The sequence below is a fragment of the Oryctolagus cuniculus genome, chromosome 16, assembly GCF_051225735.1.
Source record: "Oryctolagus cuniculus isolate XC-2025 breed Fujian yellow rabbit chromosome 16, ASM5122573v1, whole genome shotgun sequence".
Classification (NCBI taxonomy): Eukaryota; Metazoa; Chordata; class Mammalia; order Lagomorpha; family Leporidae; genus Oryctolagus; species Oryctolagus cuniculus.
The window spans coordinates 57499287-57526040 of NC_142882.1; the positions used below are offsets into that span (position 1 = coordinate 57499287).

General features: G+C 49.1%; 1 protein-coding gene and 1 long non-coding RNA gene across 5 annotated transcripts in view; one reads left to right on the forward strand and one right to left on the reverse strand.

Annotated features, from left to right (window-relative positions):
• CHN2 (chimerin 2) overlaps positions 1 to 26754 on the forward strand; it is a 286463-nt gene that overhangs the window by 256938 nt on the left and 2771 nt on the right. For all 3 annotated transcript variants that reach the window (XM_089316070.1, XM_070059690.2, XM_089316069.1), the window contains 5 exons: positions 13631 to 13715; positions 17178 to 17351; positions 20840 to 20917; positions 23311 to 23448; positions 25151 to 25256. In XM_089316070.1, the coding sequence (XP_089172196.1) occupies positions 13631 to 13715; positions 17178 to 17351; positions 20840 to 20917; positions 23311 to 23448; positions 25151 to 25256 (581 nt within the window). The remainder of the gene's footprint in view (positions 1 to 13630; positions 13716 to 17177; positions 17352 to 20839; positions 20918 to 23310; positions 23449 to 25150; positions 25257 to 26754) is intronic.
• Positions 1 to 26754, reverse strand: part of LOC127492660 (uncharacterized) — a 73975-nt gene that overhangs the window by 11717 nt on the left and 35504 nt on the right. The window lies entirely within an intron of this gene.

Here is a 26754-nt window from a genome sequence, read left to right on the forward strand (position 1 = left end):
CCAAGGTGTCAGGAGGGCATGCTGCCTCTGGACGCACTGAGACAGGAGCTGGACCATGTGTCCTTCTGGGTTCTGGTGGCCGCTGGCCATCCTTGGAGTCTTTGGCTCGTGCACTCATCACTCTCACCTCTGCCTTCATCTTCCTGGCGCCACCTTCTCTGTGTCCATGTCTGCTCAGAGACGATGGTTGTATTAAAGGCCCACCCTAATCCAAAATGACTGCATCTGAATTGTTTGCTCAATGATCCTGTTTCCAATAAGGTCACATGTGCAGTCATCAAGGACTAGGACTTGAACACCACACCTATGGGAGAGGGAGGAGAGAGACAGTGCAACCCATGAGGGGGACTTTAATGTTTTCAGGAGCCTTCAATGGGAAGGTATCCAGCCCCCCCCCCAATAACACATCATCAGTGCTGTGAGTTTAAGCTTGCCATTTAAGCAAGGGCTGCAAAGCATGCTGGGATCTGGTTGTTTCTAAGCATCAATCTCTGGGTCCAGGCACCACTGCTAATCTCCATCACTCCTGATTTGGTTTCCTGAAAGCAAAGTTCTTATTGATTTTTTTTTTTCCGTATCAGTGTTCCATTGTGGTGATAGAAGGTGATAGAATGCAGTCATTATTCATTTCACATCTGACAAACATTTCTGCATAGAAAGAGGTGCGGGGCTAGCACCGCGGCTCAACAGGCAGTCGGGGCACCAGAATCTGTCCCAGTTGCCCCTCTTCCAGGCCAGCCCTCTGCTGTGGCCTGGGAAGGTAGTGGAGGATGGCCCAAGTGCTTGGGCCCTGCACCCCATGGAGACCAGGAGGAGGCACCTGGCTCCTGCCTTCCGATCAGCGTTGTGCGCCGGCCGCAGCACGCCAGCCGCGGCGGCCATTAGAGGGTGAACCAATGGCAAAGGAAGACCTTTCTCTCTGTCTCTCTCACTGTCCATTCTGCCTGTCAAAAAAAAAAAAAAAAAAAAAAAGGTGCGGTAGGAGCGCTGAACATCTTTGTAAAACAGGTGGCGACCTTGCACTCTGTAGAGCAGAAGTATCTGTGTGCGTGGCACACTCTGGTGTAGAGCCTGTGTTTTCTAATCAGCTTGACGACATGGGCTTCAGTTCACGTTAATGTATGTGGCTAAGCAAAGGCTGGCTAAGTATTGGGGATGGGGGTAGTGAAAAATGAAAATACGGGCTCCTTGTTAAAGAATTAATAAGGGTTTCCAGACAGTGAGAGCAGAACACTACAGCAGAGGGCCCTTGGCAGGGTCATTAGGCTGTGCAGGAGAGATGGAGACACTCTCAGGACGCATGAGGCCCGCGCTCATGTCCCACCTGGCCAGTGATGCTGGCCATGTGCGCTCCCCCGCATCTTCTACGTGCAGGGGGCTTGTGCTCTGGCTTAGCCCAGGTGTCCCAGCATGCTGAGTGGTGACTCTCCCAAGTGCCCCCGTTGGACATAAGTGAGTTTGTTGCCCTACCGACCCTTTCCCTACTGACCCTTTCCTGTCCTCACAGTGAGCCCGTCATGTGTGTGCTACGGCCTGCTCCTTCTAATGTGCCTACCTGTCCCATCCTGGGGGCCAGGTTCAAGTTCCCAAGGCAGAGGATGTGTCTTGCCGCTACTGCTAGTGAGCCTGTGCAGAATATCCCCGCACCTTCTCCATCTTCTGGTTCACTCCCGATGTGTGTTCCTGCCATTGCCTTTTTTTTTTTTTTTTTTTTTTTTGGACAGGCAGAGTTAGAAAGAAAGATCTTCCTTCCGTTGGTTCACCCACCCAAATGGCTGCTACGGCCGGCACGCTGCACCCATCCGAAGCCAGGAGCCGGATGCTTCCTCCTGGTCTCCCATGTGGGTGCAGGGCCCAAGCACCTGGGCCATCCTCCACTGCCTTCCCAGGCCACAGCAGAGAGCTGGACTGGAAGAGGAGCAACCAGGACAGAACCGGTGCCCCAACTGGGACTAGAACCCAGGGTTCTGGCGCCGCAGGCACAGGATTAGCCTAGTGAGCCGCAGCGCCAGCCCATTGTTTTTTGTTTAACCGATCTAGTGATGGTCTGCTTTGGAACAAGCCATCTCTGCTTCCTCTGCTTCCCTCCTTCTCCCTGACCTCATAAAATGCTGCATGAGCCCATGGCTCCCACTTGTATTCTTGCCAGGCTTACAGTTGCCTGTCCCCCTTCCCGTCCATCCTCATTCCACTGTGTGCTCCTCGGGAGTGCAGCTGGGGGATGCTGCACCTGCACTTTGGCCCGGGCAGAAATGGAGTTCAGAAATGGTCATGGGCCTTGTTTTTATTTGTTTTCTCCAATAGCCAGAAAAGGCTGTTTTGGAAGGAACACGTCTGAGAGAAACAGGTCCAAGGAAAGGCAAAATTCATCACCTGAGTATAAATTGAAAGACTCCAAAGGGGGAACTTTTACACACTGTTGATGAGGATGCAGATTAGTATAACCATTGTGGTGAACAGCATGGAGGCTTCTCCAAAAACTAAGAATAGATCTGGCAGATGACCCCACCCTGCTACTTGTGGGTGTAGATGCAAAGACAGGAAATCAGCGCATCCAAGAGAATTCTGTACTGCCATCCTCAATGCAGCACTGTTCACAATAGCTAGGCTGTGGAAGCGACCTAGGTGTCCACTAGTGGATGGGCAGGTAAAGAAAGTGCAGTCTGTACATTGTGAGATACTACTCGGTCATAAAAAGAATGAAATCCTGTCATTTACAGCAAAAATGGATGAGACTGGAGGACACTGTTAGGTGAAATAAGCCAAGGCCAGAAAGATAAATACTGCACGTTCTCATTTATATGTAGGAGCTAAAAAACAGTGGTCTCAAGAAGAGAAGAGAATGCTGGTCCGCAGAGACTGGGAAGGAGGGGAGGGGTCCGGGAGAGGCTGGACAATGGGCGCCAGAGCACAGGAGGCGGAATGCGCTCTAGTGCTCCGCAGTGCGGCAGGGAGACTGTAGCCCACAGCCACCTCTGTTTTATGATGAACCACACGGAGGTCAAAGCCTCAGATACAAAGAAGTGATCGGGAGATGGAAATGCTCATTTGCCCTGATCCAGTCGTTACACACCATATGTATGTATTGAATTATCACATGGAGCCCATAAATATTCCAATTATTTCTGTCAGTTAAAACCTGGATAGCAGAGCACTCAAAGCAGGACTGTAAGAAACAGGGTTAGAAACAGTAGGCAGCAAGAAAATGCAGTTTCTGCGCCCCAGGGGCTGTGAGGAGGAGCCTCTCCCACCTGCCTCGCCCTGTAGCCCGGTTCCACCGCTGTAATCCTTAGAAAGTCTTAGTGTCAGGGAGTAGCACTGCTGGAAGCCATCTAAAGCGAGACAGGCACCACTGCACAGGAGGGGCTCCTAGAGCCCAGGGGTTGCCCAGAGCCCAGGAAGAGGAGGAGACAGGAACTGGGCCTACACCTGCAGCCCATCCCGTGCCTCTTCTCTCTGCCTCTCTCCCTCCTACCTTTTCTCTCCCTCAGTCTTCCCATTCCTCAATCAGCTAGCTGTGGAGGAGGCTTCCGGAGGCCTGCGGTGTGGACAGTGAGCTGGTGGTGTGTGAAAGAAAGGAACCCACCGGCCAGGTGCCTTGAGGATGTCTGCTGTGCCCCCTGCTCCTTGCTCTGCAGAGTTCTCCCTCAGTTTGCATTGGGTTCTGCCTGAAGCAACTCATGAAGCCACTCTGGTGTGACTGTTGACCACTGCAGGCCCAGACATTCTGCAGCTGGGTGGTCCCCTGACCCCCACCTCTCTGGGTACAAGGAGGGGGCCTCCTCTTCCCCTTTAGTTCATCGGGGGTACCCATCACTGCTGTGCCATTTGGGAGCCTGGGCTAGCCCTCAGCAAATCTGGGAAGCAAATGCAGTTCATCTCCGGCAGACGTTCACCCAAACCTCCCGCGTGGCCTCTCTTGCTCCTGTTGGCCCTGACCCTTGAGTTTTTCCATTGCACCCCCCATCTGAGACTGGCCAGCCTACCCCTTCTAGATTTGAGCTTCTCTTTATTCCTCGAGGGGGTACCTTCTGCTGATACCATATGTGTTAGGGTTAATTTGAAATAGCCCCCGAATCCTGACGAACCAACCTGGGGAGGCACTCAAAGACCTATTCTTGGGACCCTGAGATTCACCAGGGATTCACTGTGCTCCACAGAGAGCAGGTGTTCCTTTTCAGAATTCACTCATGAAAGTCACAGCCAAGTGAATCTAGTAGCCCTGTTTCAATGGATTTTTTTTTCATTATTGTTTTTTCATTTATTTGAAAGGCAAAGAGACAGGGACAGACAGAGATCTTCCATCTGCAGGTTCACCCCCCAAATGCCTCACAACAGCCAAGGTCGGACCTGGCCAAAGCCAGGAGCCTGGAACCCATTCTTAGTCTCCCAAGTGGGTGGCAGGGACCCACGTACTTGTGCTGACACCTGCTGCCTCCCAGAGTGCACACTGGCAGGAAGCTGAGTCAGAAGTGGAGGAGCCAAGATTTGAACCCATGTGCTCCAATATTGGATGCCAGGGGCCCATGGCATCTAACCACTGTGCCAAAGGCCTGCTCCTGGCAATCCTGTTTTCAGTGAAACCTTTTGGAGCCTTAACAGCACGATGCTTTTATCTGAAGGAGTTGCGTTCAGCGGGCAAGTGAGGAAGTAAGTTTTGGAGAAGGTCCTCGCACAGGTGGCTGTTTCTTTGCCTGACAAGGCCTGACTCAAGGCTGATTCTGACCTTCCTGGCATATCTGAATATAAATGCCGGGACAGTGTCATTGTATATCCTTTACAAAGCAGCAGAGCTCCATGGAAGACAACGGGCTTTGACGCAAACCCTACGGCCATGCTTTGCTTCGGCCTCGCACCAGGGAAGTGGCTTGGCCGAGCTACTTCCCAAGTGTCAACCATCTACTCCAGAGACTGAGCCACATGGAGTGCTCAGCTGTGAGTAATTTTTTATTGAGATTGCTTTAGTCCAAAGGACACATCATTCAAAGGGCCTATTCTAAATGACTAAATGCCCGATCTGGCATCGTTAAGCCAGTGAAATGGGCCTTTTGGCTTTTGCTTGGAGGAGCAGGGTTCTAGTGATCACTGTATGTTTTAGTTGGGCATTTCTCTAAGTTATAAGAAAGGGAAGCTCCATGGTCGTGCATCCCAGCACTCAGCAGATAAGGGTTAGGGCTGAGTACCCACCAGTGGCGGTGTAAGAATATGAACTCTCATTCTACTGAGTGGTTCTCAATCAAGGCGATTCTGCCACCTGGGGAACATCGGGCGATACATGGAGATGCTTTTCGGTTCTCACATCTGGTGTCCACCAGAGGCCAGGGGTGCTGCTGTATGTCCCACAATGCCCAGGACAGGTATCCACAGTGTTCAGTTATGGGACCCCAGAGGTCTGTAGTACTGAGATGGAGACACCTGGCAGTAGGGAGCCCCTGGCAGGTTTTGATCAGGACCTGTCTGGAGAACGTGGGTGCTGAAGTGCTCATGAACCTGACACCAAGCCAGCACAGAAGCAGGACTTGACACAAGTGGGAGGTTCCCAAAAAGGAGCTGTGCCCATCAGCGTTTTAGAAATTAAATCCTATTTTAAACGGACTGAGCGGTTGCTGATTAAACAAACGGGGTCTCCATGGCCCCATGGTTGAGAACCCTGGCTGCTCAGCAGGCCTCGCAGTCTCTGTCACAGACCAAGTGAGTCCCCTCCTCGACTTCACATCTGCAGAGGTCACTTCAAGGTCAATCTCATCCCGAAGGTAGTTCTCGAGGCGTTCACTGTCGCACGGTGATGGGGAAGTGCACAAGAAAAGCCCTCGCTAGAGATCTGGGGCCTTTGCTGTGCTGCTGACCTTCTGGGTGACCAAGAGGAAGCCACCTGCCTTGCATCTCCTCCGTTCAACCTGGGGAAAGCTGCACTGGACCCTCTCGGACACAGTGGCCGGTCGCCAGAAATGGCGTTAGGCATCTTCAGGTCTCCCTTTGTGCATGTAAAGTGCCTAAGCGAGAGCACCTCTGACCTCCCCGAGGCCTTTCAAAAGCAAAAGAATGGATTCACTTTTTTTTTTTTTAAAGATTTTATTTATTTGACAGAGTTACAGACAGTGAGAGAGACAGAAAGGTCTTCCTTCCACTGGTTCACTCTCCAAATGGCTGCAATGGCTGGAGCTGCGCCAATCTGAAGCCAGGAGCAAGGAGCTTCCTCCTGGTCTCCCACGTGGGCGCAGGAGCCCAAGCACTCGGGCCATCTTCCACTGCTATCCCAGGCCATAGCAGAGAGCTGGATCAGAAGTGGAGCAGTTGGCACCCATATGGGATGCCAGCACCACAGGCAGAGGATTAACCTAGTGTGCCACAGCGCCAGCCCAGTGGATTCGCATTTTTAATGTGAATAATGAAAATGGCAAAGTGGGGACACCTGGTTTTAGTCTACATGAGGGACTCAGCCAAGGGGACGCTGGGCACTTCTGGGGATCTCTGTGGTTCGTCCCACTGTGGGGTCTCCCAGTAGAGGCCAGGTTGCTGCTGAACATCCCAGAATGCGTCAGACAGCCCTACCCCCACCACAAGGAATTTTCTAGTCCTCAATGTGAACAGGAGCAAGGTTGAGAAACCCTGATGCAGACTGATAAGGAAAGCAGGAATTCTCCACTGTAGCGCATCATGCATAGCAGTTTTGCTTCCTCCCAGCTCCCGGGCTGAGCTGGTTAGACGTTTGGATGGTGTTCACCCTGACCCATCAAAACAGATTTGTTACAAAACCACGGGAGAATACTGCCTTCCAGAGCTGACAGATGGGGGACAAATAACATCCTGTCCAGTCAGGGCCAGGCTGGGGGCTGTGGCTGAACGCCTGAGATTTTTCTTAACAACTCCTCTTGCCCTTGTTTTTGCTGTGGTCGCTCTTGGGCTATTTGTCAAACATCCCTTATCTCCTGTAATATCATCTCTCTGTGTTTGGTGTGGTTTCTGAGTTCCAGGCAGACCATGCCTAGTATAATAGTCTTGGATAGACGTTCTTCCTGTCTGGGGTATTTTCTTCCTGTCTATGGTATTTTAGTGACTGCCCTCGAGTTTTCAAAATGTTCTTTCTTTAAAAAGATATTCTTGAAAGTCAGTAAACTTCAGAGAATGGAAAAATCCTGATCGGTGACTTTTAAGATATGGGGTATTTCACGAACCCCACCTACAGTGAGGTTCAGAGTCAGCTTGTACAGGTAGCCTACCATCGAGAGACTGAACTAAAGGAACTTGAACTCTGTATCAGCCATGAAAATAAACAGGGGCCCGCCCCAAAAAGGAGTTAGGCAGTGGGCCTAAGACAATGTTTAACTTTGTGTTTCCCCTCTGTTCCATTTTGTGTTATTTCTGTGGGACCGTGTGGGGATTCTGGGAGTTAACTGCTGTTCAGAAATGTCCACCTGCATTTGTTCTGCTGGAGCTGTGAGAGGAAAGGCACAGGGGTGCTGACGGGGAAAGGATGCTGTGAATGTGGGCAGGGGGCAGGTTAATAAGTATGGAGTGTGGCTTTGATGCTCCCATTTATTTTTATTTTTTTTATTTTATTATTTTTTGACAGGCAGAGTGGACAGTGAGAGAGAGACAGAGAGAAAGGTCTTCCTTTTGCCGTTGGTTCACCCTCCAATGGCCACTGCGGCCGGCGCACCACGCTGATCCGATAGTAGGAGCCAGGTGCTTCTCCTGGTCTCCCATGGGGTGCAGGGCCCAAGCACTTGGGCCATCCTCCACTGCACTCCCGGGCCATAGCACAGAGCTGGCCTGGAAGAGGGGCAACCGGGACAGAATCCGGCGCCCCGACCAGGACTAGAACCTGGTGTGCCGGCTCCGCAAGGCAGAGGATTAGCCTAGTGAGCCACAGTGCCAGCCTATTTTTCAAGCATTAGTAAGAAGTGAGATGTCAGAAGATCTGTGATCAGCCTTGCCTGGATTTCCTGAAGCAATCAGTAGGCCAGTTTCTGTTCTGTTAACATGGAGGCAGCGCTGTCGCTATGCCCGTATTTTCTAAACACTGTGCTCCTGATAGATTTAAACTCTGCACATCCAAGGACCAGTGCAGGGCCAGGTTCACAAGGAGGCACACAGCATGCAAGTACTGAATGAATGAACAATAAGTCAATAGCAATGTAGGTACGTGGAGGAAATGGGAAGTAATTCTCTCTGACCTCCTCCATGCCACTTCTGAGAGATGGTCAGTTTCCACGTATGCATAGTTTGGTTTCTGACCTTCCCTCACTGAACCGCTGATAGCAAATATGTTGCAGCAAACACACTGGGATCTGGCTATCAATATTTACTTGGAATTTACTGGCATTATAGTCAAGACACACTGTGTGTAATATTGATTTATTTGCATACGTTGAGTCTTGATTGATGGTCAGTGTATGTAAATGTTCTGTGTTTTTGGAAAGAGTTGTGTTCTTTGAATTATTTGATATGAAGTCCCTTTCCTGTTCACTAAATTAACTGTGTATTTGAGCCATTCCTTTCTGTGAACAGATGTTAAAAATCATTGTGATTATGGATTTATCAGATTTTCCTTCTTTCCATTTTTGCTTTGTATTTTTGAGATCATGCTGTCACAGACATCTAAGTTCAAAATTATTATACCTTTCTGACAAAAGTAAGTCTTATAAAGTGGCCATCTTTATCCTAATAAGGCTTATATATTTGATCCACTTTGGGTGTCTCTTGACTAGCATTTGGTATGTTTTTAATTTCAACATTTCTCTCATTTAAGACTGTTTTTCTTTAAGAGATTCTTTTAAAAATATGAGCCGAAAATGTGTGTTTTTGATGAGTTAGTCACTTATATTTACTGTGAATGGTGAACTATAAGGATCATCTTTCTATATTCACTGCTTTATATTACTGCTTTTTTCTCCTCTCCTTTTTATTAGCCTGATAAAGTGTAATTCCCTTATGTAGTTTTTAACTTAAGAATTCCATTTGTCCTGTTTCAGGAGCCCTGAAACCTTCTCACTGTTTTATGCAGATCATATCTGTTTTCTTGCTCACCACTGCTTCTTAAAATCCTATTCCTTCCTCCTACGTTCAGCTCTCTTCTCACAGGAGTACATCCTTTGGTATTTTGGGTGAAGATCTGCGAGTGGAAATTCTTGGCATTTGTCTGAGATATCTGTATTTTACCCCTGCTCACATTCGATCATCTCATCCCGTTTGGCTGAGGAAGAGCCTGGTTTTGCCTAATTGCTGTCCTTTTGCTGGTGGAGTATTTTTTTATTTTTTTAAGTTTGCTTGTCTTTTAGCGTTCTGCGATTGACTGCAATCTACATAACTTATAGACTGTTTCTATTTATCTTGTCTAAGATTCATTTAACATTTCTTGATCTGACGTTTACGTGGCTTTTGCTGATTATGGACATGTCTTGACTGGTTTTTGAGTTTTGCCTCCATGTATGGCCTTAGCTTATCATCTCCCAGCTTTGCTCTTGGCTTGCCCCCTCTCTCCTTCTCCATCTCTCCTCCCCCCTTCAGACCCATCCCAGCTACAAGTCAGCGGACACCCATGCTCTCCTGACACCACATCTCAAGCTAGCCTGTCTCTGAGGGATGAAGCGTCCATCTTTCATGGTGGAGTCACTCTACCAGCTTACCACCTGTTTGTTCTCCAGTTCCCTGGTGACTGCTGCTGTCACCCATCCAAGGAGACGTCTCCTGCTGAGGTTGCTAATGACTTTCACGCACCTGGACTCACTGCATTTCTGACCCACATGCAACATGGTTGATCCCTCCTTCCCCAAGACACTCTGCACACCTTGCCCTCTGAAGTAGCTGGCCTGTGTGGTGAGCTCTCTCTTCTTGATCTAATACTCTCTGTCCCTGATACTTTTAACTGTTCACCCAGTTCTCAATAGCATCTGTTTGTGAAGGATGGCCAGATTTATACTCTTGCCCTCACCCTCTTCTGAGCTCTCCAATTATGTGTGAATTTCTGCCTGATGCTAACAGGTAGATAGCAGAGTAGCATTTAACGAACTTCACCCGTCTAAAGTGAGTTCTTGAACTTCTCCCCGAAAAAGAATGTCATCCCCATCTCAGCCAATGGTATCACCATCCACCCAGTTCCTGAACAAGTGTCTGGGAGTCGTTCATGATTCCCCTCTCCTTCAAAGACCCACAGTTACCCTTTTATCAAGCCCTATGCATTCTGTCTTCAAAAATGTCTCCAATCCATCCAATAGTCATCTCCACCCCCGGCAACCGGATCTCAGCCACCATCATTTTTCAAACTAGACCACTACACAATCTCCTATCACACCATGAACATTCAGTTTTTAAGACAAAATCACTGTATTTTCTTAAGTCCTCTCCAAGCACTTCCTGTTGTGCTGAGACTAAAGCCAGATCCACACTTGGGCAGGAAGCCTTCAGGGCCCACGCCTGACTTTCTCTTTCCTACTTCCAGCCGCATCCTAGCTCCTCTCCCCTCACTCTGGTGCCCTGGCTACCTGGACTTCCGGTTCTTGGCTCCCACCACACTGTTTGGCTCCTGCAAGGCCTCTGTGCATTCATTCTACCTGGAATGTTCTCCATCCCTCCCACCCCACGGCACCAGCCCTTCTCTCCCCTCTGGTCAACTTTTAGGAGAGGCCCCTCTGATACCGGGCAGCACTGGGCCTCTGGTGGCAGCCGTAGCCTCATCTTTTCTCTTCTACAGCCCTTTTCACACTTTATTTCAGGGCGCTGTATTTTACTTATTTTTCGTTGAGCTTGCCATGTCAACAGTAAATTAAGTCAACTTTGTTGCCATGGTTTAACCAGCAGCTTTATTTTTTTTTTATTTTATTTATTTATTTATTTTTTTTGACAGGCAGAGTGGACAGTGAGAGAGAGAGAAAGAGAGAAAGGTCTTCCTTTGCCGTTGGTTCACCCTCCAATGGCCGCCGCAGCTGGTGCGCTGCAGCCGGCGTACCGCGCTGATCCGAAGGCAGAAGCCAGGTACTTTTCCTGGTCTCCCATGGGGTGCAGGGCCCAAGCACTTGGGCCATCCTCCACTGCACTCCCTGGCCACAGCAGAGAGCTGGCCTGGAAGAGGGGCAACCGGGACAGAATCCAGCGCCCCGACGGGACTAGAACTCGGTGTGCTGGCGCCGCAGGTGGAGGATTAGCCTAGTGAGCCACGGTGCTGGCCAACCAGCAGCTGTAAAACATTTGTAGTAAAACAGTAAGAAAACTATGACTACTGAATTTGGAAAATGTTCACCTTTTGTAAAAATTTTTTGTTTACTTGGGAAGTGAGGGTGGGGAGAGGGGAAGGAGGGAGAGAGAGGGAGGGAGGAAGAGAGAGGAAGGGAGGGAGGGAGAGAGAGGGGGAGGGGGGCAGAGAGGGAGAGAGGGGGAGAGAGAGAGGGAGAAGGAGAGAGGGAGAGAGAGAAAGAAAGATCCCATCTGCTAGTTTACTTCCCAGTTGCCCACAACAGCCTGGACTGGTAGGGACTGGAGCCTGGAGCCAGGGACTGAGTCCAGGTCTCACATGAGCCATGTGGACCCAGTTATTTGGGCCATCACCACTGCCTCCCAGGGTCTGCATTAGCAGGGAACTGGAGACAGGAGCCAAAGCCAGGACTTGAACCCAGGTACTCGGATGTGGGAGGTGGGCATCCTACCCACTCGGCTAAACACCTGCTCCCACTGTCCAGCCTTTCATAGGAGGTTTCACTGAGCAATTCTTTTCGTGCCAGGTTTGATCCCAGTGGGCCTCGGAGAACCATGGCCTTTGGTGCCATGAGAACACATTGCCCCCGAGACGGACTGCCTGCACCCTTACAAGGAGTGCTTTGTCACGTGCCTGGGCCGTGCTCTTACAGACACGTCTCCGTTTCAGTAAGAACACTTTGAAAGATTTTTCTTATCGCTTGTCACATCAATAGACAGTTTGCATGTGGCACACCAAAATGCCAAAAGATATATTTTTTTATTTTTAATTTTTTTTTATTTTTGATAGGCAGAGTGGACAGTGAGAGAGAGAGACAGAGAGAGAAAGGTCTTCCTTTGCTGTTGGTTCACCCTCCAATGGCTGCCGCTGCAGCCTGCGCACCGCGCTGATCCGATGGCAGGAGCCAGGATCCAGGTGCTTTTCCTGGTCTCCCATGGGGTGCAGGGCCCAAGCACCTGGGCCATCCTCCACTGCACTCCCTGGCCATAGCAGAGAGCTGGCCTGGAAGAGGGGCAACCGGGACAGAATCCGGTGCCCCGACCGGGACTAGAACCCGTTGTGCCGGCGCCGCAAGGTGGAGGATTAGCCTATTGAGCCACGGCGCCGGCTCGAAATGCCAAAAGATATTATAATTCAGTTTACTGCATAGAAATCATGGCCTTAAGTTGTTCTTTTTGACTTATTTTTTACTTTTTCTTGCTGCTTTTATTCCTCTGTCAGTCCCATTAGGTGGAAACCAGGTGTGCGTTGTCTGCCACTTAATGTACACACAGGGACTGGCGTGGGTGAACACAGAACTCAAATGATGCTCTCTTTTCTTAAGCAGAGCTGCGTTCCAAATTGTGACCATGGCCGTCATCCTGATTCCTTTGTTAGATAAGTCATAAACAGGCATCCCAATTTGTTTTTTTTTAAATGCAAATGTCTACATTTTTATTAACAGAAGTTTAAAAGTCTGAAAGGCCTTTTGTAATAAAGCGATACAACATCGGGACCCCATCACGTGCTTGCCTGCCTGCCTCTATGGACGGCCTTTGGCGGTTTTGCTGACTGTAGCCACGTTGGCTTGCAAGGAACGCCGCAGCTCTGCTTCTTGGTGCCAGGAAACAACTACTTTTATTTTGTTTCTGCTGTAAACCATGACTTAATCCATGATCCTGTTACAGAAAGACCTGGGCCCGAATAACTAGAGCAAAACCATCCTTATGATGTGATAGGCCGGGTATCTCACAACCGGCAGCGTACCAGCCAAGGAGACTGGCCAGCCAGGGTGGGTTTTCAGCCCACCCACATGAAGGATAGATGGACACACACACACACACACAAACACACACACAAACACACACACAGCTTGCTGGGCACAGACTCTATCTCTGGGGAGAGCAATTTCATAGGCCCTATGGGTAGCCTGCATTTTCAGCCAACTCCCTTGCTTTTTTTAACACTCTCTTTGGAAGTGGCGCAAAGCCCTGGAACCTTTTAATTATCCTGTAATCACATCTTATTTATACCTGTCTGGGTATTCTACAGATGGGGCAACTGCCGTCCCAAGGACACAGTAATTGAGCCCTGTCTTCCAGAACTTGCTGAGCTAAATGCAGGTTGCGGCGAGCGGCCCAGGCTATCTTGGGTTCATCCACACGGTGCCTAGTTTGGGGCAGTGAGTCTTGTTCCTTAGTTGATGGTGTGTTCCTGTAACCTGACTGTTTCTCCACATTCCTTTTGGACCGGGGCACGGTGGGTCAGTGCAGGGTTTCAAAGATCAAAGCACGGCTCCGTTTCCTCTGGATCCGCCCCACTGGATGGAAGACACCCAGTGAAGATCATTCCTCTGATGCCTGTCTTTGTTCTGTAACTGCCTCCATGTGTTTCATGTCCAAGGCCACTTGCCTCTAGGTCACCGAATCCTCTGACAGCCTTCTTCTGTTTGGATCACAGGTGCACACTTTCCGAGGCCCACACTGGTGTGAATACTGTGCCAACTTCATGTGGGGGCTCATTGCCCAGGGGGTCAGGTGCTCAGGTAAGTATGAAACTTTCTTAAAAAAAAAAAATTTATTTGAAAGGCAGAGCCACAGAGAGACAGAGGCAGAGAGAGAGAGGGGTCTTCCATCTGCTGGTTCACTCCCCAAATGGCCGCAGCAGCCAGAGCTGGGCTGGTCTGGAGCCAGGAGTTTCCTCCAGGTCTCCTATGTGGGTGCAGGGGCCCAAGGACTCTGGCTACCCTCCAGTGCTTTCCCAGGCCACAGCAGAAAGCTCGATTGGAAGTGGAGCTGCTAGGACTTGAGCCGGTGCCCATATGGGATGCCAGTACCACAAGCGGTAGCCTTAACCACTATGCCAGTCCCAGAATGGACCTTTCATTTTTCTTTTCCAATTATGTAAAGTACCATCGTGCTGAGCCAGAGGACGTCTATCTAGAGCTGGGAGATAGATATGCCTAGACTGGTTCAGCAGTCAAGTGGTCCCAGAGGGCTCCAGGCCTTTTGGAGCTCAATGGGGAGACTGTTCTATGAGTTTCCAGGAATGAAGAAGAATATCTCACATTTATACAAGGAAAGGAAGAAAGAAGCAAGCAAATATATTTCCATAAGCATCAGCCTGCCTCCCAAAATAGGCAGTGGTCCTCAAAAAGAAAAATCAATTCCACTGGAATTACATGGACAGAAAAGCCATGCTTCTCTCCAACGCTGTCTTTTAAAATAAATGTAATGATACTGGCGATGAGAATTTACCACCTGCCAGGCCCTGGACCACACACTTACTACTTACACTTCGCCTCACAACCAAACCTGGGGGATGATAGCACTGTCCCTCTGAAACATAAGAGGAAACAGGAACCGAGAGGTCACTGAGAATTGCCCTTGGCCACCAAGTAAGTGGTGGATGTTGATTCAAAGGCAGATGGGCTGCAGGGCCCAAGCCCAGCCTGCTTCTGCCATCGGATTGGCACTGAGACCACAGACCTTAGCTCTGGTATTTTCAAAGTAGTTTGAACCCCAGACATCTTCCCACCTAGAATTAGATGCACACATCATGGCTATGTTAAGATACATCCGACAGGGAGCGGCGCTGTGGTGCAGGTTAATCCTCCACCTGCAGCGCCGGCATCCCATAGGAGCACCGGTTCTAGTACTGGCTGCTCCACTTCTGATCCAGCTCTCTGCTATGGCCTGGGAAAGCAGTAGAGGATGGCCCAAATCCTTGGGCTCCTGCCTCTGCATGGGAGACCTAGAAGCTCCTGGCTCCTGACTATGGATCAGCCCAGCTCGGCTGTTGTGACCATATGGGGAGTGAGCCAGCAGGTGGAATACCTCTTTCTCTCTGCCTCTGCCTCTCTGTAACGCTGCATCAGACAAAGGATAAAGCATTGCCAGGTGAATGTGTAACCTGGCTCCCTGCTCCATGCCAGTAGCCTTTTTCTGGAGCACAGTTGTGCTGGGGGGAGAGCAGCCCTCTGTGACACTGACAGGGTCCACCTGCCCCATGACTGATTCCTCCTTGCTGGGGTGGGACTGTAAAAGATAATTATGTGACTCATTTAAAATGAGCCACCAGCACTATGCCAAGGTGGTGGATCTCCTCTCCCATACTGGCAGCTTTGGTCACAGGATCATGCAACCTTGAATCACCACTGTGCCTAGAAGGGGCTTCTACAGGTACAACAGTCACTGGTATCACTTGGGCAGTTCAGGTAGTTCTCACGTAGCCCGGAGAACTCTGCCTTCCCTCAGCCCAGGTCCAAGGTGCAAAGTGGTAAGACCTGAGCTCAAGACCTGAGCTCAAACGCAGCCCCCCAAGAAGTGGGCAGGTTCCCCAAGTAACACAGAAGACTCACAAAGTATCTCCGGGTTCCACCACTGAACAAAGTGGTAGAATATCTGCATTACTCATTAATTTGGCCTGTCCAGGTTATACTACCAAAAATATCCCTAATTGTTGGTATTATCCAATTTCAGCAGGAAATTGGTCCAAAGTCAATATTATGAGAACAAAACCTGGACTTTACATTCGCTATGATCAGCAGCTTTCTCTGGGATGAAAAGCTTTGGGGATTTTTTTTCTCTCTCTGTTTTTATAATCAAAATAAGACACAGTCTAAGTCTACATTGTTAGTATTCTCCAGTGGCTACTCTTTTTTCTTGGACTTCATCTGCGTAGCAGAAAAGCTGAAAACTGGTCATTATAGGTTAAGAAGAGTCATCGTTGCCTCTCAGCTTTCCATAATGTTAAATTTTTAAACCAGGTTTTTATTTGTATCATAATTGAGCTCTATTAATTTGTAAAAAATATTTTGTACATAGTATAAAACATCTTAATGAAATTTTAGAATTTAACTCTACATCAGTTCACTGTTGCGTCAGACCTTAAAATGAAATTTGTAAGAAAATTAAAAATAGGACTGCCGTTTGATCCAGCACCTGGAAAATAACCCAGAAGAACTAAAAGCAGGCTCTTGAACAGACACTTGGACGCTGGCTCAGCAATAGCCAAAAGGTGGAAGTGACCAAAGTGTCCATGCATGGAAAGATGGCTAAACAACATGCAGTGTAAACACGTAACGGGGGATTACTCATCCTAAAGAACGTGTGGAGGGGGGAGACAATGTTATGTTATTCTTTGTGTGTAGAAGGCAATAGTATAAGACACTTTGAGTAGACAATGATACACCAACTTTGAACAACTTAAGCATTAAATTTTTATTTTCCAGAATGTAGACTCTGGCTTTTTATTGTCAGGGAAATTCCATCAGTGGATACCAACTGCTAACAAGGCTTTTAACGTGTTCAGTGAACTTAAAAGCGCCTTTTCAGCTTTGGATCTTGATATGAGCTTTATAAATAATTACTCTAATCATCATATTACACGGCATTGTTATAAATGGTAAACTCTCAATTACTCCCACTGGGCTACAGTTAGACAGGATTTCCATTCCCAGGTGTTAGAATGAGGCAGGTAGAAATAAATAAAAATGGCCTGGCCACAGGAGGACGGGCCTGGGAAGTAGGGACCTCCTCTCCAGGAAAGCACAAGATGCCAACAGTCGTGAGCTCCTCAAACCAACGAGTAGAGATTCTACAGAGACCAGCTTTCTCCTCCACACCAGGGACTTCCAGGAAACAGGCTGGCAGGAGTCCTAGGTGCCGCTGGTGAGCTGTGACCTAACCTGGGAACCCAAACCCCAAAAAGCCCACTTGTGTACGCAAAGTTCCAGCCCAGAGAGAGAGAGAGATCACATCCAAACACCCTAAGCACCTAAATGAGCTCAGTGAGGGCTTCTACTCCTCGGGCCCAGCCCAGGAAGCCGGACGCACGTAAGGGTGCAGAGGGTAAAGATGACTCTCGGCAGCACCTGTCCTGGGTGGCTGTTCCGGAAAAACACGGCAGGCACGGGTGGTGGTATTTTTATTTTTGGCAACGTATAATTTGTGCTGGGCTCTTGACAGAGGCCCGGGCATGGCTAATGCGACTCCTTCGTTTGCAGACTGTGGGCTGAATGTGCACAAGCAGTGCTCCAAGCATGTGCCCAACGACTGCCAGCCCGACCTCAAGCGGATCAAGAAGGTGTACTGTTGTGACCTGACCACGCTCGTGAAGGCCCACAACATGCAGAGACCCATGGTGGTGGACATGTGTATCCGGGAGATTGAAGCAAGAGGTTTGGAAAATGCTCTGTTAATTTTTCCTGTTGTCAAGGAAACTGGCTCCACTACTTTTGTTGGGAAAATGGTCCCAACCAATGGTATCAATTTCCATTTCCGAGAAAAACCACATGTGTATGGGCTCAACAGATGTTTCCTGAGCTTTTACTGTGTCCTATACATTGAGAAATCCATACTACTGTGTGGACAAATAAATACACGTGCATGCCCATATTCAAAACAAGATGGATTCACAAAGGAAGATGCTGTAATCGTATTTGAGGACAATTAAGAAAGAGTTCTGGCAGAAGTGAGGTTGGAATTGGATACTGAGAAGTGCTCCTGGAAGTGGGCAGTTGGCCTGGTGCCTAAGACGCCAGAGAGGATGCTCAGGCCTCACGTCAGAGTGCCGGGTTTCACTCTTGGGTCTGGCTCTGGCCTCCAACTTCTGCTAATGCTAACCTTCTAACTGCTAATGCAGACCCTTGGAGGCAGTGGTAATGGGTTCCTGCCACCTGCCTGGGAGACCTTGCTTGTGTTCCCAGGTCCTGGTTTCTGCCTGACGCTGCCCCAGAGGAGTGAGCTAGCAGATAACACTCTCATTCTTTCTTTCTCCTTCCCTCACTTCTTCCTCCTTCCCCCTCAAATAATTTTCACAGTGTTTGTATTTAATAGAAATATTATTGATCATTGCACCTCCTACCATATAAAAGTTCACTCCTAATTCTGTTCTGCTTATTTCAAAGATGAGTTTAAAAGGTTTCAAAAATCTATTTAGGGCTGGTGCTATGGCATAGTGGGCTGAGGCCTCCACCTGTGGTGCCAGTATCTCATGTGTATCTCAGTATCTAGTCTCAACAACTCCTCTTCCCATCCAGCTCTCTGCTATGATCTGGGAAACCAGCAGAGGATGCCCCAAGCGCTTGGGCCTCTGTGCTCACATGGGAGACCTGGAAGAAGCTCCTGGCTTCGGATCGGCCCAGCTCCAGCTGCTGTGGCCGTTTGGGGACTGTACCAGCGATGGAAGACCTCTCTGTCTCTCCTTCTCTCTCTCTGTAACTCTACCTCTCAAATACATAAATTTTAAAAATCTATTCAAGAAAATTATCAAGGAGGCAAGAAAGATAAACATTTCAAAAAAAAAAAAAAAAGGCAAGCTTCTTTACATTATGTGCGGGCCACCTGTCCTTTGTGCTTTGCTAGGCGCTGTTTAGTATCGCAGTGCTCAGTGGTGTCACAGACTGGGTCTCCATGAGGAGAACTGGGATTGCTGGATGGGGCTTGGACCACGTATAAAACCTTCCAAAGGCCTCAGTGATGTTGGCCATCTATTATATTCTGCTACACTGGGTACCCATTATTGGATCCAAATTGGCTAAAGACATTCTACAGGTATCCACTGGCCAACTTGCCCATTTGTTCCAAAACAAAACAAAAGGCTGTTGTAGCTTGTCATCCCAAGCCTTCTAGAGATAGGAAATTATTTCCTTTCTCTTTCAGGAGGAAAGCCATAGCTATTCTATTTCTTGAGGGCTTGCTTGTTTAGTATCAGATACTAAGAACTGCCTCTTCCCTTGTTGTTGCTATGGCTAACAGAGCTCAATGTGACTGTGAAGGACATGAGCTATGCTTCTCTGGAGAAGCTGGGATTCTGCTGATGCTTCAGGCAAAACTATACCACACTGGACATGCAGAGAGACTGTCTACAAAGAGCATATCACTAAGCATGCCTCATACAAGGATTACAGGGGCACCAATCAGCAACTGATGCCAAGGGAATTGCAGCAGAGGGATTGGAGCCATAGGTGCTGGGGGCCTAGGTGGCCAAGCTGAATCCAACAGTTGCCTTTGGAGGAATTCACAGGACGCATCCCCAGCTGCACGGGCACCACTGCCAACATCTCACATGGACTCCTGTCCTTAAAAAATTCCTTACTGCTCTCCTCAGGCTCACTGTGTCTGCATGATACCATAGAATGAAAAGGTCGTGAGCTTGAGGTTAGATTCCCAGCCCCATCTCTTACTGGCTCTAGCAAGACCTTGGGCAAGCTGCTTACTCCATATTTTTAAGATTTACTTGAAAGGCAGAGTTACAGAGACACAGGGAGAAAGAGTTCTTCCATCTGCTGGTTTACTCCCCAAAGGGTTGCAATGACCAGGGCTGGGCCAGGTTGAAGTCAGAAACTTCATCCGAGTCTCCTACATGAGTGCAGGAGCCCAAGTACTTGGACCATCTCCTGCTGCTTTCCCAGGTGCATTAGAAGGGAGCTGGATTGAAAGCAGAGTAGCTGGGACTTGAATCAGCACTCATATATGAGATGCTGGCATCACTGGCAGTGCCTTAATCTGCTGTGCCACAAAACTGGTCCCTCTTTACTCTATGTGAGTATCTATTTCCCCAGCCATAAAGTGAACTGATAAATTGCTCCTCATAAAATGGTTTAAGAATTAACATCAGTTGACACAGATAAAGGACCTAGTACAGTGCCCAACACACAGGAGTCAACCTGTGTCATTTCTTTTCTTTTCTTGGAACGATTACCTCCCCTAACTCCACCTCCGTATCTGACTGTGTAACGCAGACTTTGTGTCAGTGCTGTCGCAGAGACCTGAATGATAGTGCCTTCAACATGATGGAAATCTGCTTCTCTCTGCAGCAGGGCAGCGGGGCTGGTCGAATGGATGCCATGGCGGAACCCAGGCCCTGTGTTGCCCTGCCGTGGTGCCCACTGTATGATGCCACCTGCACGCCCACCAACAGGAAGGGGGAAGGGAGTGTTCTTGCCCTTCAGAGCCACAATCCAAAAGCTGTTTACATCCCTTCTGCTCTCTTCACATTGCCCAGACTTCAGACCCGGCTCTAAGAATCATAAGGCTCTGTTCAACCGGGAGATGGAAGATAAACTATTAGGAGGAGAACTGACACACTCGGCTCCTCTGATGAACTCCAACCCCATCCCTTCAGACTCCCCCTCGATATGAGCTCCCCAGGTGCCCCCTTCTACCGGGGTTGGCCGTCCCCAATTCTGCTCCCATGAGCCACCATGTCCTCACCTGTGTGGCATCGCCTGTCCCAGCTGTACTGAGGTGAACAGTGTGACACACAGGTATACTGGTGGGCCAAGTCCCACTGACCAGCAGTGGCAACCTGGGTGAGTGGTACTCGGAAGAGTTGAGATCGACTAACAGCCTCTGCCCTGGTCACAGGAGAGAGTAGGGACTGTATCGATGCCATGTGCTCTTGCCGGATGCAGGGGATCTCAGATGGGCAAAGACACACTTGATGGAGTCTTTCCAGAGGAAGCAGCAGGGACGTATGTTACTTAGGAGGAATCTGACATAGCATACTATACTGCCGCAATTTTCTTATCTTCTGACAGGACATAGTATAGATATGAAACTAGAGTCCATGTGCAAATATTTGGGGAAGCTGAAGTTAATATCTCCCCAACACCTACTTACCTACCTACCTACCTACCTATCTCTCTCTCTCTCTCTCTCTCAGGATTAAAGTCAGAAGGAATTTACAGAGTCTCCGGGTTCACTGAGCACATTGAAGATGTCAAGATGGCGTTTGACAGAGGTAAGCTGTGCTTCAAGTGCCGTCTGTCTGTCTTGCCCTTGGCAACTGCTCTGTTGGAACCAGGTTTCATTCACGGTAGAAATGGGGTTTCAGAAATGCTGAGAGCTGTTTTTCAGGGAGCTGAGGAGGGATGGTTTAACAATTTCACAGGCGCAAGCATTTGGTGTTGGTAAGCCTGTATCCCACGTCAGAGTGCCTAGGCTCAAGTCCCAGCTCTGCTTCTGATCCAGCTTCCTACTCATGTTCACTCTGGGAGGCAGCAGGTAATGGCTCAGGTAGTCGGGTCCTTGGCACCCACATGGGAAAGCCAGATTGAGTTCCAGGCTCTCATCCTTGACCTGGCCTGGTCCTGGCCCTGGCCCTGGCCCTGACTCTTGGGGGCATTTGGGGAGTGAATCAGTTGATGGAAGCTCTGTCTGCATATCTCTGTGTGCATGTATGTGTGTGTGTGTATGTATCTATCTTTCATTAGTAAATTGTTTTAACAGTCCTACAGTTCCTTTCTGAGGAAGGGGGGTGCTTAGTTAGAAGCTAAACACACAGCACCAGTGCACCCCCCTGCACCATCCCTCATCTCAGGACCCTGTTGGAGACTCTTCGCCCAAAGCTCCAAGGAGCGGAGCAGAGTTGAGAGGGCAGCCCCAGGGCTGCAGCAGGGGAAGCCGATGGAAGTGCAGGAGGTAGCTCCTTTGTTCTTTACAGTTCTGACAGATGTCCCCTCGGACACTGTATCTCTTAGGTGAGCTGTCACAGCCAACCTGGGAACTCTTAATGCAGATCATCAGGGCCCCCCATGAGAATGCATCCACAAAGCTCCATGAGTCCAAGGCTCTGCATTTCTAACGGACATTCCAATCCATTCTGGTGCAGCCAGTCAAGTGAGGGAACCCTCACCTAACGTGACCCACCCCAGCAGTCCTGGTGTGCACCTCACCTCGCAGAGTTCTGAGCACCTGCACTGTGTTCACACTTCTGTGTAGCAAAGGCCTTGTAATCAGGGGTTGGATCAATTCTTCGCTCTTTCATGAAGCCTTCTTCACTGCCCAAAGCTGACCTAAGAGCTTCTGTTTGCTTTTCCTATGTCTTCTGGGTATTTTACCTGCCTCCAGCATAGCAATCTCTCCACATACCTTGTAACTATTGAATTGCATGCTAATTCGCCACCTAACCAGAACTACTGGAAGACAATAGCTCTACTTTGATTTCACTAGGACTTTACAATGCTTGGCACCTGGTATGTTTTCAATAAATGCTTGCAAAATATGTAAATATTGGGATCCACATAGCCTAGCTACTTTGCTTTTACTGTTCTCTGTACATGAGCAGAGAACAGTACCTTTTGTATCACCAGATCCAAATTTGCTGAGGTGTCTGTTCTAATTCTCCATGCAGTAGATGCTTGTAACCCCTACGTGGCTGAAATGTTTTTTAACCGAAGAGTTTCACAGTCTCTGATAGCTCAGTGGGACTGGTACTTGCTAATGATAAAACCGTCAAACAATGTCTTGAGAATGATTGTTAAAAATGTTAAGACCTCTAGCATCACTGGAGGTAGGGCAAGGGTGAACTTTCCCAGATTCAAGCCCTAGGGGTTGTGGGGGAGGGAGGGAACACTGTGACAATAGCAACTGAAGATGTTCAGCAATTGTTCTGTGTTCCTGACCTTCCAATTCCTATCTGAGAACACCTTAGAGCTTCTCCATGCTTTCTTATTTAAATCAGATGGTTTTTCTGTTGTGAACCTTTGTGTCTACCTACAAATTGCTGGGCTGAGTTTTTTTTTTTTTTTTAAGATTTTTATTGATTTATTTATTTCATAGGTAGAGTTACATACAGTGAGAAAGACAGAGAGAAAGGTTTTCCTTCCATTGGTTCACTCCCTAAATGGCCGCTATGGCCGGAGCTACGCCGATCCAAAGCCAGGAGCCAGGTGCTTCCTCCTGGTCTCCCATGGGGTGCAGGGCCCAAGCACTTGGGCCATCCTCCACTGCCCTCCCAGGCCACAGCAAAGAGCTGGACTAGAAGAGGAGCAATTGAGACTAGAACCCGACGCCCATATGGGATGCCAGCGCCACAGGCGGAGGATTAACCTAGTGTGCCACGGCACCAGCCTCTCTGGGCTGAGTTTCTATTTAACAGGTTAGCAGGGGCTTGGACCCAAAAAACCATTAAAGTCTACTTCCTTAGCCTTGGGCTGCAGGGTACCCACACACCCTGACCTCACTCTCAGCAAACTCCTTTTCATTACACCTCCATGTAATCAGAAGTCAAAACAGTGAGCCGAGATTGTCAGAAAGCAGTCGTTGTGAGATCTTATTCCCCCTCCCTTGTGCACACTTTAACTTGGTGAAGTAAGGTCCTCATTTGAACTTGGGTCGCTGATTGTTTTTCAGATGGAGAAAAGGCGGACATATCTGCCAACATCTACCCAGACATCAACATTATCACTGGAGCCCTGAAACTCTACTTCCGAGACCTGCCCATCCCTGTCATCACATATGACACCTATTCCAAATTCATAGAAGCAGCAAGTGAGTGTGCAAAGCCAGCGGTTTGTTTGGACCACACTCTCCAGCACAATGCTTTCCGTTCCAAGGCAATTAGAACTCAATTCTCTCTCATTCTTGCATGAACGCGAGTGCTGCCGAGTGAGGACACAACAGCACCGTTAACAGAAAGCCAGCCGTGGTTCCCCAGCTGTGCTGACCCAGTGCTAAGCCAACTCCTCTGGGCGGACGCGGGGTGTCAGGCACTGCTGGCTCCCCCTTCCCCTCATTGTTCCTTGTGTGCCAGGAACCAGCACAGTTGGGTCTATTTTATTCTGTGTTGAAAGCGTGAATATTTGGGTAGCCAAAAAAAAATTATTTAAGATTTATTTATTTATGTGAAAGGCAGAGGCTTAGGAACAGACAAGAGTAAGGAATGGGAGATTCAGATGCATGACACAGAAGTCAAGCCCACTTTGAGGAAGTCTTTTTGTTTTTGAGGTTTCTTAATCTTTAATCTTGTGCTGTTAAATATAGTCATGAGTTGTCTTAAGGGTAGGTACGAGGGCCGGCTGGCAATATTACGAGGTGCACTTTCTGGAGGAGCTGAGGCCCTGCTCCCTCCTAAGAACATTTCTTCCTATGTCCAGAGCAGAGAAGGTTCTAGAAGCTAGGTACCCTCCACCCTAAGAGGAATGATAGGAGGGCTTTCTTTGAATGGCTGCCAGTATTAATCAGAGACCCAAAAACCAGAAGCATGCATTCTTCCTCCCATTGTTAATTTTCCCAGTATCTGCTTCCTAACCAGGGCTTGCACCGAGGTCAGCCCTGCCAGCAGTTGGGTGAAAAGTGCCATTAGTGCAGGCTGTGCTGGCTGACTCATCTGCCAATGTCCTTGCATTGCAAAATACATTTGACTATGGAAGGCTGCCAGGCAAAGACTCATTAGGCAACTTCAAGGACACACTACCATAAGTGGTGTAGTCTGGATTAAAGCTGTGACAGTGAGATTTCTAGCAAATCCAGTTCAAAAGAAGGGTGAAGCACAGAGCATGAGCGTGCCCCAAGACTGTAAGCATTCTACTGGACTGGTGCTTCCCAGAAAACAAGACAATGTCCGCCCTCCAGACCCGCATCACAACGTCCACCAAGCATGTGATGCTTGGCCACAGACTGTGAAATGAGGCAGTACAAGAACAAACTCATTAAGTGCAACAGCACCTGCATTCAATGAACTTATTAGAACTCTGGAAACCCCTGAGGCAACTAAGTTTATAAAGAGATAAGGCTTCTTTGGCTCAGAGTTGTGTAGGTTCAAATCCAAAGATTGGGTAACCCCATTGGTTGGGCCTCTGGTGAGGGTGGTGGGTAGTGATGGTGGAGTGGGTAAGTTGGAAGGATCCTTGGAGAGAGAGAGGGAGGGGGGGGAGAGAGGGAGGGAAGGAGGAAGCGAGGAGAAACTGAGGCCAAACTCAGGCTTTTACAACGACCTTCTCACGAGAACAACCTTCAAGGACATGTCCCCAGTGTCCCAGTGACCCTAGGCCCCACCTCCTCAAGCTTCTACCGCCTTCCAACAGCACCACCCTTGGAACACCAAGTCATTAACACAGGGACCCTTGGGGGACAGCCAAACTCTATGGAACTGTAGCCACCCTCCTCCTTCGTTGTTAGAGCAGACCTCTCGTTACTTCTCTGAAAGCGTGAGTGTCACCAGGCTGACCTCCCTTGTGTGCCATCTTCCCAGAAGTCTCCAGTGCAGATGAGAGGCTGGAAGCCGTCCACGAGGTGCTGATGCTGCTGCCGCCCGCCCACTACGAGACCCTGCGATACCTGATGATCCACCTCAAGAAGTAAGCTCAGGCCTCAGCCACGCGCCCTGTCCTGGCCCCGGGGGTGGGCATCCCGTTAGGGAAGCATGCAGCCTTCCTCCCTCGCACACCGAATGGGCAGACACTCCACTCCTTTACGGGGAACTATGCTGCCTTGTCGGGGCCAGCCTGGTCGGAATGGCTAGAGCCCTCACTCCACTCCACGAGTGGCCCCACACTTCCACGTACAGTCCCTGGTACACAGGAAATTGCAGAAGCTTAGGGAGATCAAATCGCTGATCTCAAGAGGTGAGGCCAGGATGGAAACCCAGACAGACTCATCCAGACCTCATACTGTCTACACTGCCTCTCTACATTCTCCTCCAAGACAAGCCCTGCACTCTGTAGTTGTTCATCCTCCTGCTGTTCCACCCCAGTCCTGGACTCCCTGCCTCCTCAGAGTGCATTCCCAAGCCCACCTCTTGTGTTTCTGGATGTATGACATTTCTGTCACCAAGTTACAAACTGCCCATAACTTAGTGACTTAAAACAATAAGCATTTATTATCTCATACCCCCTGTGAGCCAGGAATATGGATGTAGCTTAACTAGCTGCCTCTGGCTCAGGGTCGATAACGCAACTGCGGTAAAACTATGTGCCAGTCTCTGAGGCCATCGCCAGGCTCGATGGGGCAGCACCTGCTTCCAAGTTCCCTGCTGTGGCCGCGGGCAGGATGCAATGCCTCAGAGACTACGGGACTGAAGACTTCACACCCTCAGTTCCCGGCCTTGTGGTCATTCCCACTCACTAAATAGTAACAGAGCTCCCCCCAGCGCAAGCAAGGAAGAGTGCCTAAGACAAACACAGCCTTTCTCTTACTTCATCTCGGCAGGGACATCCCACTGCTTTTGCCACTTTCATTGGTTAGAATAAGCAAGTCACTGGGTCCAGCCCCTACTCCAGGGGCAGGGACTGCACAGGGAATGAATTTCAGGGGGCAGAGGTCATTGGGGCCTCCTGCCTGCCACACAGGGGACCGTGCGTTGAGGAGCGTGTGGGACGTTAGGGTGTTTGCAGGACACTGGGGCCTCCGGATCCAGACTCCTCTCTCTAACCCTTGTGTCTTGTTCCTGGGCTGCTCACATACACTGAGGCTGCCGGGTTGGCCTCTGAAATGTTGGGGGGATCACATCTGTGGGCTTCACGATGTTTTTGGAAGACCCATGGCGAGAGAGCCATTCTTAGATAAAGTGCAAATCGCAATTCACAAGTCCATTCCGTAAGCGAAAGGAAGCACATTGCAAGCACTACAGACACTAGCTACAGAAGTTGTTCTCTTTCTGCCTTTTAAGACCTACAAATGCTGTCGCCCAGATTCAGGATGATCAGAGGTGGTAACAGGCAGCTCTAGTCCCATTTTTATACATGTGATGAACAGAAAAGAACGAGTGCTTTTTGAGATAAGGAGTTGACTAGTGGTGTCAGGCCTGGCTTTTATTTCCCTTACGGTGATCAACGTCCAGCTGTTACAGTTTGGAGG